We start from the raw sequence: 18,197 nt of genomic DNA, 5'->3' as shown, positions 1-18,197 counted from the left end.
AATCAAAAATATCTTAAAAAATGATCAAGCCTTGTACTACGCACAAAACATCCCCCTTTAGAACTTCATCTGTCATGTTAAGAAATTAAAGTAAATAATAAAGCGCCTCTCGTGTTTGTTCGCACTCTAAAAATTTCAATTAATGCCTGTATATATTTTTAATATATTTTTTAAATTTAAATTTTTTTAATTGTAAAGTAATATATTACATTTAAATGGAATATATTACATTACAATTATGTCAATTACAGGATTACAGGCTTGTTTTCTAACATTTAAAAAAAACGAATTGTTAAATTTCAATATATGTATATTTGTCGTAGGTATGAAAAAAGTAAAATATAAAATGGACAAACGTTTACTTACATTGCAATAAAACTTCCACTTTTAGTTTTGCAATCCAAATGCAATATTTCTATTTCACAAAAAAAAATATCCGACAACACTAAAATCACTGAAACTTCCGCGGCTGACAACGAAAACTGAAAAATATAACGGCACTTTTTGTTTTGGACCTGCATATCAACATTACGCTGTGCCATTATGAAAATATCTAATTATAACTTGTAAATTTTAATATTTTAACATGATTTTTAACTATTTCTGACAATAACTAACTTTTGTTATCAAGATGACATTTTAGACGGCAACTGACATATATGTCATAATATTTGAATTTTAAATATGTAATATAATTTAAATTAATATAATGCAACTTTATACTAAGAAAACATTTATACACTCACAAAATACAATAAAGTCTAATAATATAGTTTGAAAACAATAAATATTGAAATAAAATTAAAAAAGTTAAGCGCGACCCCTTGTGTCAAAATTAGATGATTAAATTTTCGCAATTTTTACACCATTTGATGACCGGTGGCGCCTCTAGTGTTTGTTCGGGCGGTTGGTCTTTTACTCCCACTTATGGCCATTAAAGAAAAAGTTCTAAAGGGGGATGTTTTGTGGTACTACGCCGCGTGCCGGTTTTTGAACAAACAACAAACAAAAGAATGAGGTTAGCGGCGTTGCCAATGTCAATTTTCTAAACTACCCAAAAATCTAAATTAAATTCTCCAATTAGGGGAGAAAAATGTCCCGATTCACCAAAAATTCCCCATATGATTATTTTAACAAAAAAAAAAGGTAAAGGTGTGGATCCGGTGGCTGACCTTGAAGCCTATATTTGCTGTATTTGATCAACAATACTACGCAAGCGCACATCGTCGATGTTGCCAAGTTGCAGTTTATTTTCGAATTATTTGCAGTTGAAATTTTTTTTTAGTGTTAATCAATAATAATACAAATTCTATAATTAATTTTCTAATTTCAGATTTATCTTGATATCCAAAATTAAGGTAAGGAAGATAATGAAGATTGTGAACTTTGATTATTAATTTACTTTGATTGTTTGTATCATAATTTCTTAAAAATATCAAGTTAGTGGATTAATAGCAATTTTAGACATATATTTTATCGAAAAGTGTGTTGATAAGACTAAAATATAAGCTTTATGTTTTATCTTTTTCTCTTTAGAAGGGAGATGGTTTGTGTCGTAGAATACATTACAGTATTTGGTAATTACCCAGTATTTAATATCGTGTACTTTGATATTCTTTTCTTAATTTACTGCAATTTCTTGTTCCCTATAATGCCAAATCTTGACAATATGGTCAAGGTTGAGTTATGATCTTATTAGTTTTATACCTGTGTTTATACAAGACCAAATTGAGACTTAGTTAGTTTGTGATTTATATTAAGATCTGTCTCATTTTCTTATAATACTTGTTATGTCTTAATCTTAATATTATATTATACTTTTTCTGGAAAATAAATGTTAAAATATCATAATTTTGCATATCCTATTCCATCCTTCCATTAGGAAAAATATGGTTTATAAATCATATATGCTAAGAAAATCACATAAATTAGGTGTAAGAATAGAGAAATCTTAAGGTAGCAGAAAAATTAATGCAATATATGTATAAGCAGAATAAACAAGAGGTATAACTGTTAATGTTGTTGAAGCTGATTCTACAATTTTAATTACGGAGGCTAAAAGGCCTTTTAAGGCGTCCGTAGTTTTGATGGAATGTTAAAAAAAACTATTATGAACATGACATGGAGCTACAACATTTAAAAATTTAAAAAAAAAAGAAAAAACTTGGACACATCCCTTTTAATTTCACGAATTTTTAATAAAGCCCTTTTTAAACGTAGCATAATAATCTAGAGCAATTAGATTAATTATAGGAACTATGAAAATACATAATAAGCGTTCACGTGTTGTGCGAAATATTAAAATAATAATATAATATACCGAGTACTATGATGGAAAAAAGCGTCAGCGATGACTATGAGATGAAGATCGCTGTCATTTTACCTGGGAAATGTCCTCAATCGTCATTTCCCAGCCAACCGGACGCCGTTTTTTCGATCACACGGTATATATTGACAAAAAAACACTGAAAAGCACATATTTGTTTTCTACTGAAAATAATTCCAAAATAACTTGCAAACTGGCAACATCGAACATGTGCGCATGCGTAGTGTCAGTGACTATATGCAGCAAAACTCGTTTCAAGGTCAGCCACCGGATCCACACCATTACCAAAAAAAATAATTTTAATAAAAATACAATATTTATTATATATGTTAGAGGGATTAAACTGTAAATTACCTCCTTGTTTTTTAATCCCTTCCCTAATAGTAATTAAATAATTTGAGGTCATTAAATTTTCTTTCAACTGAAGCATTTGCAAAGGGAAGCACAAGTAAAAAGCAGATAATAATTTCTAAGTTGGGAAAGATATATCGTCCCGTTCCGTTTTTAAAGCTAAAAATTTTACGCCATTTTCAATCAGCAATAAAATGTTGAAACTCCTCTTATTTTCGCCGCCTATTGCTAATCCCAACAAAATTCCCAATCGGCTCCGGATTCCCCAAAATTTGGGGAATTCCCCACAAATTGGCAACGCTGGAGGTTAGCGTGTTCTTTCTGAATATGCTAAGACTAACGGACTAGTGTCGAAACACAGATAGCTAGATGGACGTATTTCCGCACTTGCGTCGATGCACTACAGGAACATTTGCCTGCGCGTCGTATGTCTTCTGCAGCGTTGCCAGAGCTGGTACATTTGTACAGATCTGGTACATTTTGGAACCGTTTGTACCAAAGTACATTTTTTACATTTCTGGTACATTTTTTAACAGTAAACATTGATTACAACAATAATTTTTTGAATAAAAATCGACAAATTACACTCCAAATATCGAAAGTTCAAAAAAATCGACAATTTTTCCCTTAGAATTTTTCCTAATACCGCTCATCACTAATTTCGTTTTCTACATCGCCGGTATCGCCCTCTATCAAACATAAGTCAAACTATATTCTGCCAACCCTACCAAGAATTCTTTTTCTATCTGTGGCTGACAGTACCGAGACGACTTTGACTGATGCGCGATTTGTCTGGTACATTTTCGATCAAATCGATCAAAATCTGGTACATTTTTACCACAGAATAGTACAATTTTGGAAAAGTCTCTGGCAACGCTTCTGGCAGTCTTTTAATTTTTCTGTTTGTCTATGGTCTGTGTCTATGGTATGGCCTCCATAGTCTATGGTCAAAACCATATGGTCAAAAAATACCGGCGGGACAATTTAACCTACGAATTTCTAGCTTGGATACGAAATGGATACGAACTTGCAAACAGTAATATAAATGATTATATTATAAGTGTCTACTAAAACATTCTACGTTTGTTTAACTGTATAACAGTTAAAAGCATATAGGGTGTGTTTCATTTATTTGCAATGGTTCACATTGATATATTATTTATCATCTTAATCGCATAAGGACATAAGGATTTCTTAGGATTTTAGTTATATCTCATAATGGGTAAAAATCAACGTCACAAGAAGGATATTAAAGCTGAGAAGGCAAAAACTAAATTAAAGCAAGTTAAAACCAAATTTTTACCAAAAGGACTTAATGTTACAAAAACAACTTTTAAAATTAAGCCGATCGTAATCCCAGAGCAGTTAAAACAGAAAGACTTTGACGAGGTTTTAAGTAGAAGGAAGCTTAATGTTAAGGTACGATATGTGTATAGAGTTTTATTTCATTTTTGTTACTACTGTAAAGGTATATTTTAATTTATATTAAGTTACATCTAAAAACTATTAAAGAAAAAGTATGAGTAGAAAAATCGCTTATTGTACATTGATAGTCTGTCATTTAAATTCAAAAGTATAATTTTTACTGTAGTATGTTCTATTATTATACAATTACAGAGCTGTATGTTACATACAAAACCAATGTTCATACAATTTTGTAATTCTAAGCCAACAATATGTTATATTCACATAAGGTTTCAATCAGGATCTACTTAGTCGAATTAAGCATTACAATGAAAACATAAGGCATTCTGCATGTATTGAATTGGGAGACATGGTAAAAATTCATACAGAAGATATTCAACAGCATCTTGCCCAGATATGTTTAGCAGTTAGTTCATTGATACAAGATAGAGAAAGGAAAGTTAGAAAAGTTGCTATAAAATGTATTGACACCATTTTAGAACATGTAAGTAAAGTATATATAAATTATTTATTATTGTTTAAAATAAGACTGACTTTTTATGTATTGCGTGATATACATATATAGTATAAATATAAAATATATCGTCCCATTGCTGCCAAAAGTCACTAACTTACTTTTTATTACTTCTGAGAAAAATGCGTCTAAAGATGAATTGCATTGCATAAAGATGTTATAGTTAGTAACTATTCGGTATTAAAATAAAACATAAATAGCCAGAAATCGTAGTTAATGACTTTCGCAATTGATTCTCCGATTCAAAACATAGTTAGTGATTGAATTTGGTTGGTCGGAAAAATGTTAGTTAGTGACTTTTGGCAGCAATAGGACGATATGTAACTAATACAATATTAGTACTTATAACTCAACTTTATGTTTAAATCCTACCAGAAAATACAATTTCAATATATGTATACATAGCAAGGTCGCAAACTTCGGTTGTCCACTTTTGTAAACGTACTTATAAAATAATAATTACTGTCCTTTATTACAGATTCCGCATATGAAACTTTTACCATTTTTTGATTATTTTTTCACCAATTTGCGCTGTGCTATGACCAACATTGATAAAGGTATCCAAGAAGATTCGTTATTATTTTTAGATTGCTTTATTAAGAAAGACTATGATTTAATACGAAACACATCAAACAAATTACTCTCAGATTTTTTATCACTAATATCGAAATTTAGAAGCGATTCTCAATTAGAAAGAACACTAACATTGAACTTAGGGAGTAATATTACTAGTGTCGCTTGGAGAATACAAGTTTTGAGCAGATTGCATGCTATTTTAAAAATTATGGTCATAGAAGATAAACAAATAAAGAATAGCAAGTCGTAAGTTTATTTTTTATAAATGTACCACTTCTTTACTATAATAACTGTATTAAAGAGATACAGCTGATGGACAGTGCAATATTAATTATGGCCTTTATAAATACACATTTGGACAATTGTTGGAAGCACCTGTGTCTGATGTATTAGGAACATCAAAAAGTGATTTTCAGAAAAATAGTTTCCAAAATTTCGATCAGCAAATTGTTAGTATATTACCACTTTTATACGAAACTTGGCTGGAAGTAATTCCAGAGGAAAAAGTTAAGAAGCCTACAGCAGGTAATAATAAAAAGTTTATACCGCGTTGGCAATTTTTGCATGTGGGTCAGTATTTACATGTGTAGAAGTGAATCGTTTGAGGATCTTCTTAAGTCAGACTAAGAAAAATGGGACGGTGTGCTGTTGCGGTGTTGCCACATCTAAAAGTTGCTTTTTTCGGAAAGATAACTAGATAAAATCATTTCATATCAGATGCCTAGAAACATATCATGACATATGTTTCTAGGCATCTCAGATCGAGTTATAATAAGAATGTCGTAATGGTGTCCATTTTTTACAATGAAAAAACAAACGTCAATCGCAGTATAGTTTCTCTGAATTCAGTTGGAATAGATTGGGATTCTTAATTTCGACACTCTCTTTGTCGGTATCGTCGGGACAAAGGAATTAAGAGTCTCAGTAGGGTGGCCTAAAAACGTATTTGACCTAAAAAGTCCTTTTTATTTACGTATTTTCCCTGATAAAAATATCTACAGCAACCAGCAATATTCCTTTCGTCTAAATTTAATTAGACAGGTTTTAAAACGTTTTAAAAAAATCCATTAAAACGTCTAGGCATAAAAGTAAAGTACTTTTTCGCCTAAGCACAAAAGTACGAAAATATTTATTGAACTGTTAAATTCAACGAGTGTAACCATAAGTTCTAGATATACCGGGTGCGTCCCAAAAGTGGCTCACCCCTATAACTTTTTTATTTTTTCCGATAAAAAAACGAGACTTGATATGTTAGTCCTCCTCCTCCTTCCTATTACTCTATAAGAGTATGGTGGCATTATGATATCGCATTTATGGTGTCTCTCCATGTTCTGTCTTGCACTGCAGTACTGGCCTCGTGCAGACTATGACCTATTATTGTCTTCATTTGGTCCACCCAACGGTTTGGAGATCTCCCTCTAGGACGTTTCCCGTTCACTTTTCCCTCCACAATTAGTTTTTCTAGGCCATTGGTGTTAAGATCGGTTAAAAGATACCCAAATCGTATTTTTAATCCTATCTGATTTTTTTCAAATAAAACGAGGGTGGCTCATTAGCATATTTGGAAAAAGCATTTTTTTACGAATAATTTGATACCACACACTTAGTATTTTGAGTCAAATTTTCGTTATAAACCGCATGTTATAATTTCAAATAAACCATATGCGAAAATGTCAAAAGTTGACATATGATATGTCAATGAATTTTCTATTGAATAAAGTAGAAAAATGCTGAAGTTGTAGTAATTTCCGGTGAAACAGGCAGTGACCAAAAACAATTAAATACGTCAATCAATCCTAATTAATGTTATATACTAACATACCAAATCTCGTTTTTCTATCTGAAAAAATAAAAAAGTTACAGGGGGTGAGCCACTTTGAGACGCACCCGGTATTACAGGGTATTACTTTTAAATATTTTTATATTATTTGCAACGTTTGAAGTTGATTGCGAAGTTTGAAAAAAAATAGCATGTTCTATTCGGAGTAAAAATTACTTTTTGTGCCTCGCTTGTAATGTCGTCAAACGTACAGCCTCGTCATAAAAATTATAATTTTTAATCTACTAATAAAACAATACACTATTATTTAGAATAGGCAATATTATTTAGAACTCTAGGCTACTCTAACGATAGGCTTTATTTTTAATAATTATGATCTTAAAAAGAGCTTTTTAACATTTTAAAGTAGCAATTTATAATCGGCGATTCGCAATCAACAGCTCCCAATAACAACTGAACCCATGATTAGTGATGTTGGTAGCGAATATTTCCATTCAAATTTTGCGGGAAATTTCAGAAATTTCCGAAATATTCGGTCCCAAAATCGCGAATATTCGCAAAAATCCGAATTTTGCAAGAAATTTCTTTTCAAAATTCAAGACATTGAGCATAAATTACCAACGTCATCTGCAGCCACAGAGAGAAGTTTCAGTACTTACAGTTTTATCCACACTAAAAAAAGGAATCGCTGAACTGCACAAAGAGCCGGTAAAATAATGTTCATAGCTCATAACAATAAATTATTACTACAAAAACAAAAAGTGGATATGAAGCATGATATTCAACAACATGAAATTCCTCCAGAACCACTAGAACTCGTGGAGGTAGAGGTCCACCTTCAGAATCAGAACCAGATGATACATCAAATATATCTGATTTGGAAATAGAAACTGACGAAGACAGTACTACTACTACTATAATACCCTATTAAGATGGGACCAGCTCGGCGCCTGATATTCCGGAATAGAATAATTCTGTTATTTGTGTTTTACGTTTTTTAAATTTATATTTCATGCTTTTTTGTTTTTTTTAAATTCATAGTCATAGTTCGTGGTTTATGCATAAAATACAAATGTTACCAAATGATTTTTGTTATGGGTTATGTTTATGACCTTTATGGCTTATGTATTGTTTATTAAAAATCAACTTATATTATGTTTATTGTTTGTTTTCCACTTACATGTTGGTATCAAATGTCTATCTAATTTATTCCTTTATTGTATCGACAAAAAATATGTAAAATTGTAACATTTCCTAATATTTCATAAATTTCCGAAAGTTTCAGAAATTTCCTGCAACAATCAAAAATTTCTGAAATATTAACATCACTACCCATGATGTACACCCTTCCCTAAAAATCTAAGTACTGTATATCAATTTAATAATATTTATCAATTTATGCGGTCGACCGCGACGAAGCTGCCTTATCCCCTTACACGTCTCTTAGATATGCACAGTTACTCAGCTTATTTCATACATTTCACAATTTTTTTACTGTTCTCTCTTTATTCAGTTTATGCATTGTACTCTTATTATATACGGAAATCTCGACCCAAACATACCTAAACTTTGCCGACCTTAGTATTGTACAAACATACTAATAATATTTATCTTTTTGTCTGACGTCTGACAGCATATATTTTACTATTTTAGAAAATACTATTTTGGACGATGAAGCTGCATCATTACTTACATCTGTTATGAACATTATTCACCTTTTATCACAGTATATAAAACAGGTGGAAAATGAAGAAATCACCTTTGTATGTATAATATTTTAATAGTAACTATTAACTAAATAAAACATTATTTATAGTTATATATTATATAGGTAGTATTTTAATATCTATGATTTTTTAGGCAATAGTTTTTGTAACGCCCCAAAGTAAAAGATTTTTCAAACATCTTTTATCAGGCTTCCCTTATTCGCACTCAGTATCTAAAACCAAGAAAAAAGAAAACAATTTAAATAATTTAGAAAGCAGTAATTTAAAATGTTTTCAAGAGAATCTCCAAATATGTCATCTATACTCTATTTTGATTGTTAATGGTGGACATGTGTATTTAAAAAAATATACACAAGTCGTTATGTTGTATATTATAAGTAAGTTTCTTTTTGTTTTTATTGGTTTTCAATAAATATTTAGTGTTTTATTAGGGATTCTAAATCATAAACAAGCTTTAAAAGAAGAAAATGTTAACTGTTTATTATCATTTCTAAAAGAATGTTTTGATCATGATTCTGCAAATTTTCGAAATTTTGGTATGGATTTACACCTGTTGTTAGAGAATACAATTATATTTTATGAAAACGGCAGAATTTCTTATAAGGAGAAAAATGAACTGTTTTGGATGTTGTCTAATATAGAAAAGGAGCGTTTGTGCAAGTAAGTTAAGAGAATGGACTTTCGATTCCTAGATCATATATACTTACGTGGATAACTAAATCACTATGGAAACTGTCCTAAACATATCAACGACTTCCATTTATCTTCTTTTTTTGTTGCACACGTGGTGCTTCTACTCTATCTATCCTTGTGGAGAACCTATCGTCCGCGCGCCAACTTTGAACATTAATTTTAAAAATTTAATTTGTAAAATGTTTATATTTCAACAATAAATTGAATGCTTACTGTCACAAAAATTAAATTATATGAAAAATACATTTAGCCACTCCGTACGAATATCAAAATTCTTAGGAAATCTAACCAGAAAGTATGCATGTGGCTTAATATAAATAAAAGAACAACTGAATACTTTACTTGCCTATGAAAAGATAATTCGGTTTATATTAGAACTTTTACACACTAAACACTTTCTAGTCATTTTTACGAGTATTTAGAAAGTCCAACGAAAAAAAATAGAAATATAATTGCACAAACTTAAAATTAACTTCTCACTAAACACACTTGCATTCTTGGCTATATAAAAGCGGTCGATAAAAGAGTATTTAATACAATTTTTAAAATAAAAAACGCAAAAAACAAGCGTCGTTACACACAGATAAATGAAACAAGTTTAGATTGTGCCCATAAGGACAATGTATTTGGCGCTATTCTTGGCAACGGTCGCGACCTAAAGCTTTTGAAAATTTCGGAGCGGTTCGGCTTTTTCGGAATTATATCGACACACTCCCGTATCGCCATACTCCCGTATATACGCCCCTATTTACTAATAACGGAGATACCGTATGATTTCAACCAAAATGGACACCCTGTACATACTAAATTAAAATTATAATTAGAAAAATGCCAATACTTAAGATCCTGTGGCAAGAAAGAATAATTAGTCATCAAATTTTTGATTAACGTTTTTTTTTTATTTATTTAATAGTAGCGAGAAATATCAGAACTGGCTTGCAAGTCTTCCCAATATTTTATGTGCTCCTACAATATCGGATTCATCTGTTCTTGTATTACTGCAAATATCCAAGAAACACCGTAACAGATTTTATGATGCCTTAGTTGATAAACTTCCTGACATTTTAGGTTAGGTGTACTATCACTATTGATATTTCTGATTTTATTGACAATTTTTTTTAGATAATTTGGATAAAGCAGAAATTGTGGTTTCGGATTCGATTACAAAAGAGGATGTGAAGAGAAATATTGCCAATATATTTTATTATATTCCCAATAGAACTAATCTAGACATAATTTACAACTATATAGAAAGATCACCGTTATCCACATTCAAACATTATTTTAGTAATGTGTTATGTTTAAGGTAATGCAAAAAAATATTTCTGTAGCTTTGTCACCTTTTAGAAATAAATATATCAATATCCATGAGAGCCACATAAGTCAAAGACAATGAGCGCGTTCAGGGATGGTCAGCGGCTGAGTGGCTGAGTAAGCGACTTCCCTAAAGGTCTATTCAGACAAACAGCAACGGTTAACCGTTCTCAGCGGTAAATATTTAGGCTGAGAGAAGTCAGCCTTGATATATTTCCTTATCTGTGGTTAACGTGTAAAATAACTTCAATTTTCTCAGTTTATCGTTTATTTTTATGGTTTGTTGAAGTTTGTAGCCAATCGTAGTTAATAGAATCCTTAAAAAATAGAGAGATATTTGTTGTCAAAAAAGTTACAAGGCAGTATAGTCTAAGAGCTTTCGAGAAAGTATTTTAAGACGTTTGGCTCTTTGATATATCTTTTACTATGCTCTCTGGAACAGCATGGGCCGCATGTCTGGCTGCCGATACCTGTTGCGTTCACTACTGCGTATCGGAAGAAGATCCTATATTTTAGTATTGAAAATACTTCTGGCCGCGTTTATATGGGACCCATCTTTGAAAAAACGACATGCTAGAGCCGCATGGGTTCGATAACCTGCCTGTCAACACGTCGATAGTTTAGCCGGCGTTATAGGAATATGGAATAGGGCAAGGTCGTTCAAAAGCCGAAATGAGGTAGAGGTCGTAAATAAAATGATCCATAATGTTAAAATACGCTTCGAAGTGTTAAAAGTGTTGAAAATTGATTAAAATCTGTTAGGTTTAGATATTGGTGAGTACTTTTTGAGTTTTAAGTCAAGTATGTAGGTGAGAGAAATATTATGTGATTTATTCGATTGTATAAGCCGTGAAGCTAATAGGGTGTGTGTTATATTTCATGAATATTTCATTTAATTTTGTTCGTAACTCTGAGTCTTGTAAGCTCACACTGTATTCGTAAACAATAAGGTATTATCCTTATTATGGTACAGTACATCTGCTGGATCTGTGTCTATGAAAGGAATGCGGACAAAAAACATTTAAATAAACAGCAAATATATTTTATACGTCGATTTGACGAGTGCGTCACCGCAAATCGCTCCGCCCACTCATTTTATTGGCTACTTGCAAATTTGTTGAATTTTTATTGATGGGACGCGTCGTCTATTTTTTACGAAAAACATCGAGAGAATATCGTTTCCCCTCTCACGGATTCCCCGTAGCTACAGAACGGACAGACGTACGCTTAATTGTATATGTATGTATATAATTTTGTATTCTCTGTTCGACGGCTGGATTATACTTGTATTCTCTGTTTAATGTATTTGTACACATTTTTTTTTATATATTTCTTAATTATCATATTATTTAACAGTATCAAAAGTAATGTTGCCTCCCATTTTTATACAGGGCGATAAAGTTTTCAGGAAAATCAGTTTTTTTTATAATAACACTATACTATTTTAAATATCTTTATAAAATTTAGTACACGTCTTCCATGTATCAAGATGTATTTTTTCATATAAAAACAGTTCTGTAATTTTTATTTCAGTTGCGTCCTTACGGAATTGGGTTAGTTAATTAAATTTGATTTCTTTATTTTCTTAAGAGTTTAATAGCGAAGTGCTTTAGACTTTAAATCGATATATATGATAATATTCTTTTTTCTCGGAACTTATGGAATTGTCTAGTTGTAAAATTTATTGATTTTAGTATACTTTAGTTGTTATTAATATAAGTTAAAAAGGCGCTAACTTCTTTATTGCATTTTTTAATTGATGATGAATATTTTTGATTTTATCCACTGTGTAAGCCACCAATGCACATGTCATATTTTGCACCCATACCTCATATTTGTATTTTACCACATTTTAAATTTATATGTATGCATGTATGTTATTTTTGATTGTAATATTATATTTGCTAAACTTTCTATCATGTTTTATGTATTTGTATATTATTTTTTATATCTCCCGTAATTTTCACGTTATTTTAGAGTCGACATCAAAAATAATGTTGCCTCTGCACTTTGACGTAATATACGTATAAGTATTTATTAAAACAATACTCGCCTATTTTATAAACATAATTACTTCATTCATTTTCGAAATACAAGACTTTTTGAAAATGAAAATGTCTAAGCACTTCTCGTATCCCAACGATCTCATAACTTATCGTAAATTTTGAACCTATTGAATTATGCTAGAACTGCTTTTTCCTAGTAAATTATGACAGTTAAAACTTAATTTTTTTTTAATTTCATTATCTCTTGGATGGTCTATTTAATCATTATCAATTTGTTGTTCTCCTTTGTGGCTTTATAAAAATAATATTTCCACGTATTTTTACTTTTAAATTATAATTGACAACGAGAAATCATAGGCTATGCTAGTCTTTGCAGTATAACTTAATTCAAAATGGATCGCAAATTTCCTTAACTAACCTAGCATAAGTCGTAATACAGATTATATCAGTGTAGGAGTAATCAGATCGGAAGTCATAAGTTGAATCGGATATAAAATGCAAATATAATATATAAATATAAAATCCAATCAATCAAGTGGTAGTGGTAGTGGTAGTCTATGAAGGTGAACATGAAAATATGGAAGTAGATAATACAGATGATTTAGAAACGTAATGTTTTTTTCGACTATTATACATGATTTACTAAAATTTGTTGTTTTAGGTCTCAATCTCAGAATAATGAAAGCGTATCAGAAGAGAGCACAACAAATTTAGATGAGCCTGAAACTTCAAATCCTATTACAACTAAATATATTGTTGAGAATGGTAAATAAATAAATCAAAATAGAATATTTCTTATACATATAACCCTTTTCAGGAAATGTGAGAAAAATATCAGAAGAAGAAGCTTCCGAAACAGCAGATTTATCATCTATAATTGAAGTACACTGCTGTTCAAATTGTAAATTGCAGTTTCCAAATTTGAACCACTTTTTGAAACACAAATGTAATAATGCCAAACATATTAAAAAAATCTAATAAAAAATTACCTAAGGTACCAACGACATATTTTTATTTATTATATTATCTTATAATTAGTATTAAATTAAAATTTAAAGGTTAAAGAGACACTCAGTTACCAGTGTACATTTTGCCAAGCGATTTACGCAAGTTTGATTGCACTCGAATCAAGTGGTCTGTGGTACCTTTTAAAAAATGGTGGATAAGCGAAACGGTTCATCGTTCATTAACTGAATCTTCGTTAAAAAAAATCTTAAATACTACAGAAGATGAAAAAAAGCTAGAAAACTTAAATTAAACGTCGAACGTTGTCGAGCCTATAGAACTCGCAATAAAATTGCTAAAGTTTTATCAGTAACTACAATCGGTACTTCTTTTTCGACCTTGGAAGATTTTGAAGGACCATCAGAGACAACAGGAAATATAAATCAGGAAGGTAAGTAATAATACCTAATATGAATATGGTTAATAAATATTACCGTGACTTACCACTGGTGTATATACGGATATGGAAAACGTCTCGGAAAGCCAAGATAATAAAAATGATTTTCATAAGAAATAAGAAGTTTCTTATTCACAGCACTTCAAAAATATTTTATGACAGGCCTCTGGACAGGCAAAGACATTAAAATTGAGGGGCTTAGAATCCTAATCCGGCGTCCGTTTGTCGTTCATCGTTCTGTCAAACAAGTAAAATTGAAATATTATCTGTCATTTTTGAAATAAACCAATAAAACTGGTTAAAAACAACAAGACACTACGCATGACGGATTTATATTTAAACCCATCCATAGCTAACTTAAAAAATATTGGAAACTTTTTTTAGTAAAATAAATAGATTGGTATCCCATACCAATCATCTGCTTTTCTTGTCATCGTCTGTCTTACCTGAGAAAAAAAACAGAGTATACATGTATACATCGATAATCTAATCAAACTGGTAGTTTCGACCTTTATGCCCACTTGCACCGTTTGTATAAACTTTGTTTAAAAGCTAAACAGTGATTAACTATAATAAAATATGTATTGTTAATCACTGTTTAGCCTTTAAAACAAAGTTTATACAAACGGTGCAAGTGGGCATTAAACCGATATTAATTATTATTACGTTTACTTTCTTATTTTTCAGAATTAATATTAAAAAATTATAGGTACCTACCGTTAAAATCAGAAATTTTGTTTCAGATTTATATTATTAAGTCCATTGCAAGAAACAACCTAATGAAACCACCATCACTAAGTGTCAAGATTTTATATTTATGGTTATTACTTCAGAAAAATAATAAAAACATTTTGTGACCAAATTTTATTTTTTACTTTAATTTTTATTAATGTAATTTATTTTTGCTGCTTACCGCCACGACCTTACATTGCATGGTTTCTGTAACCAAGAAATAAATATCACAGTTCAGTAGTAAACATTATAAGGGCGACCGTAAAGTATCGAATAAGTTCATTTAAAATTAAGGGGTGTGTATAAAAAAGGTTTTTTTCTTCGACAACCGCCAACTTGTGTCTGGTGTGTGTCTGGTATTTTCAATACGCCTATGATGGTTGCGCATGTTGCAAAATCTGTGAATTTTTTATTAATTTAGTCTTATAAATTCTAGTATTGATCGAACATGTCTCCATAGCGCAGTGCGTAGAGTTTCCGACCACGAACCGATGATTCAGAGTTCGAATCCGGGTCAGGGCAAAGACTTTTTATTTTATTTTCGTTTATATTCTATTAGTAAAGTATTAAATAATTCTGGTAATTTGAAAAAAAAACAAATATTTAATACTTTACTATCAGAATATAAACGAAAATAAAATAAAAAAGTCTTTGCCCTGACCCGGATTCGAACTCTGAATCATCGGTTCGTGGTCGGAAACTCTACGCACTATGCTATGGAGACATGTCATGTTCGATTTGTATTCAATACTAGAATTTAAAGGACTAATAAAAATATAGGATCTTCTTTCAATGCGCAGTAGGGAACGCGACGTTTACCGGCAGCCAGACGGGCCGCATGCTGTCCTAGAGAGCATAGTAAATGATATATCAATGAGCCAGACGTCTTAAAATACTTGTTTTTCCGACGTTGCTAGCTCTCGTACTATATATTTCTCTCAAATTTTTATAGTAGACAGAAATCCAGAGGGCGCATGAGACAGCTGCTGTTTCTTGTTCTTTTTGCTGCTTTTTACCGTTTAGGGAATACCGTGAAGTGTCATAAAAAAGGTTATTAAAAATTTACGCTGACGGTGCATCCACACCAACCTAGAAAAAATGGAACGGCGCGGCGTATCGGCGTAACGACCTTGCATCTATTTCCAGCAATTCTATTGGCTGAAAATTTTCGAAAGTTCATCTGTCAAAAATTTCAGCCAATAGAATTAGGTCGTTACATCGCCGTCGATACGCCGTTCCGCTTTTTCTAGAATGGTGTGGATGCACCCTGAATGTCAGCTGCTGTTTCTTGAACGCGCCCAATGTAAAAGTGAAATAAAATTATTGTATAATGATGTATATTTATTTTTTAACTAGTTTCTAAATATATATTTATTATTTTTCAGGAGAGAATTCATGCGTTCCTAGTTTCTATGATGAATAACACCATAACTCAGTTTTGATCACATATGAGGACTATGTTTTTTAAAAATATATTACCGGCAAATATATTATACTGAGTAATATATTGTTTTTTAACGGCAATAGGTTTTTTCTGCTCCTCACTTTTGATACTCTCCGTTTCTCCGGATGTATTAGTATTTTTTTCACCCTTTTTTTGTTTTTCGCTTGTTTTCTTCATTTTTCGTTTTTCTAAAAGTTCTGGCGTTCCAAAAAATATTGTCACTGTGTTCTGACTATTTGGTTCCAAACTATAATTTCCTGTTTGATTTAAACAAAAATGTGAGGGTTCTAAAAAGAAATTGATATTTGCATATATGACAGTATTTTTTAAATGTTTTAAATATTGAGTAAATGATACGTTATTATATAAGTGTTAAACATATAAATGAAATATATGAAGCGTAAGGGGAAAAACCGACAATGTCTCAAAACTAATTTTTAGAAGAGAAAACTGATTTAATGTTGCCAAATACCATGTTAAAGATGCAAAAAAATATTACACAATGCATTATTATTTGTATATCGTTTGTTATATTCAATTACAACTTAGTATAAATTCATATCAAATAAACTTTTAGTCACGTGATTAAGCTTGACCGGCACAGCGTTGCCCACTTTTACATATTTTATTTCATTCAAAATATTTTAGGAAACGAAAATAAATTAATTATAAATATATAAACAGTTATTATTTACATCAACAAAACTCACCTTCTTAACAGCACTTAAGGAACATAAAGGGTCATTTCATTACTTCCGCTTTCCCTAATTAAGTTGGGATGAGTTTTTTACGGCTATTAAGCTATCTTGTACCTTTCGGACTAAAAGAGGTTCTAGAAAAACAATGTTCGACTGCAAGGTCTGCTGGTAAACATTTTTAAACTTAAAGTATTACAACACACCTCATTTAAACCAAAATCTCATAATAATCATTCGTAATACAAAATTAAAGTGTCAAAACGAATGACAATGTCAGGAAATAAGTAAATAAATGTGGTAACTTGATATTTTTTAGAGCAGAGCTATCACCTGAGTCCCCAGCGGAAAATTTAAATTCCAGTTAGTCAGTGCGACGCCGAATATGTCCATGGGTTGGCAACAATGAATTTAAAAATCGCGCCCTCGACTACGTAACTAAAAGTTTAATTGGTATCAAGAATATCTGTTTAGGACTTGGAATTTTCAAGAGATTAAGGTGATTACTTAAAAATTCCTATAAAATGGACAACGTTGGTTTTTCCCCTTAGCCTTCATATAAAAAAAAACATTAAAAGTAGCGATGGGAACTATCGAATGAATTAGACTATCGAATGGTTACTGAATGAATGATTTCAACTATCGAATGGTTTTATTCGAATAAAATTATTCATTCATTTGTATACTAAAGCATATGTGACAACCTCGCCGTGCGACTAAATTAATGGTTATCGTTGCGCCACGACTATCGAATGCTTTTGATAAATGAAATTTAGTATTCGTTTGATTTTTGTGTGCGTCAGTGCATTATTAGTTCTTCCAAATTTTTATAACTTCGCCTTGTAAATACTATGCTATTTTTGCGTTTATTAAAATATTTAAAATACTAAAATAGTATTTTTTTTTAATTGACGATTGTGTGCGAAGTGGTCAAAATTTTTCCGAAAATTTGTGTGATTTTCCGTAGCCCGATCTTTCAATTATATAATTTTATATGGTATATTATGGTTAGGTTAGATTGCATTTTTTTAACGGGAAATTTTGAGAAGTAGCAATTTTTAAGAGAGATGAGATGAACTTACAATTAATTTTAAAAATACATATTTGTATTTTAGATGTTTTAATAATATGAATTAGTTGAACTTAATAGTCATATTTAAGTAATGTGGTTAAGTTAAGTAAATGGTTATCGAACTCAACTTTTGGGGTGAG

The 18,197-nt window shown here is 30.9% G+C and overlaps 2 protein-coding genes across 7 annotated transcripts in view; one reads left to right on the top strand and one right to left on the bottom strand.

Moving 5' to 3' along the window:
* Positions 1–3,427: 3,427 nt before the first annotated feature.
* LOC115884978 (testis-expressed protein 10 homolog) lies at positions 3,428–16,370 on the top strand. Its single transcript, XM_030903712.1, has 11 exons — positions 3,428–3,794; positions 3,876–4,096; positions 4,383–4,586; positions 5,095–5,438; positions 5,494–5,717; positions 8,626–8,735; positions 8,833–9,076; positions 9,131–9,359; positions 10,306–10,460; positions 10,515–10,698; positions 16,232–16,370. The coding sequence occupies exons 2-11, from the start codon at positions 3,896–3,898 to the stop codon at positions 16,251–16,253; spliced, it is 1,917 nt and encodes a 638-aa protein (XP_030759572.1). The 5' UTR covers positions 3,428–3,794; positions 3,876–3,895; the 3' UTR covers positions 16,254–16,370.
* Positions 16,253–18,197, bottom strand: part of LOC115884977 (cilia- and flagella-associated protein 74-like) — a 54,107-nt gene continuing 52,162 nt past the window's right edge. For 4 of the 6 annotated variants that reach the window (XM_030903706.1, XM_030903707.1, XM_030903710.1 and 1 more), the window contains one exon: positions 16,253–16,577. In XM_030903706.1, coding sequence (XP_030759566.1) covers positions 16,279–16,577 — 299 coding nt within the window. In that variant the 3' untranslated portion in view covers positions 16,253–16,278. The remainder of the gene's footprint in view (positions 16,578–18,197) is intronic. The other 2 variants (XM_030903708.1, XR_004050656.1) reach the window with 2 other exon arrangements.

The sequence above is a fragment of the Sitophilus oryzae genome, unplaced genomic scaffold (genome assembly GCF_002938485.1).
Source record: "Sitophilus oryzae breed Bouriz unplaced genomic scaffold, Soryzae_2.0 scaffold_359_pilon_pilon, whole genome shotgun sequence".
NCBI lineage: Eukaryota > Metazoa > Arthropoda > Insecta > Coleoptera > Curculionidae > Sitophilus > Sitophilus oryzae.
The sequence above is the reverse complement of the archived record's forward strand: the minus strand, read 5'-3'. Positions and strand labels throughout refer to the sequence as shown.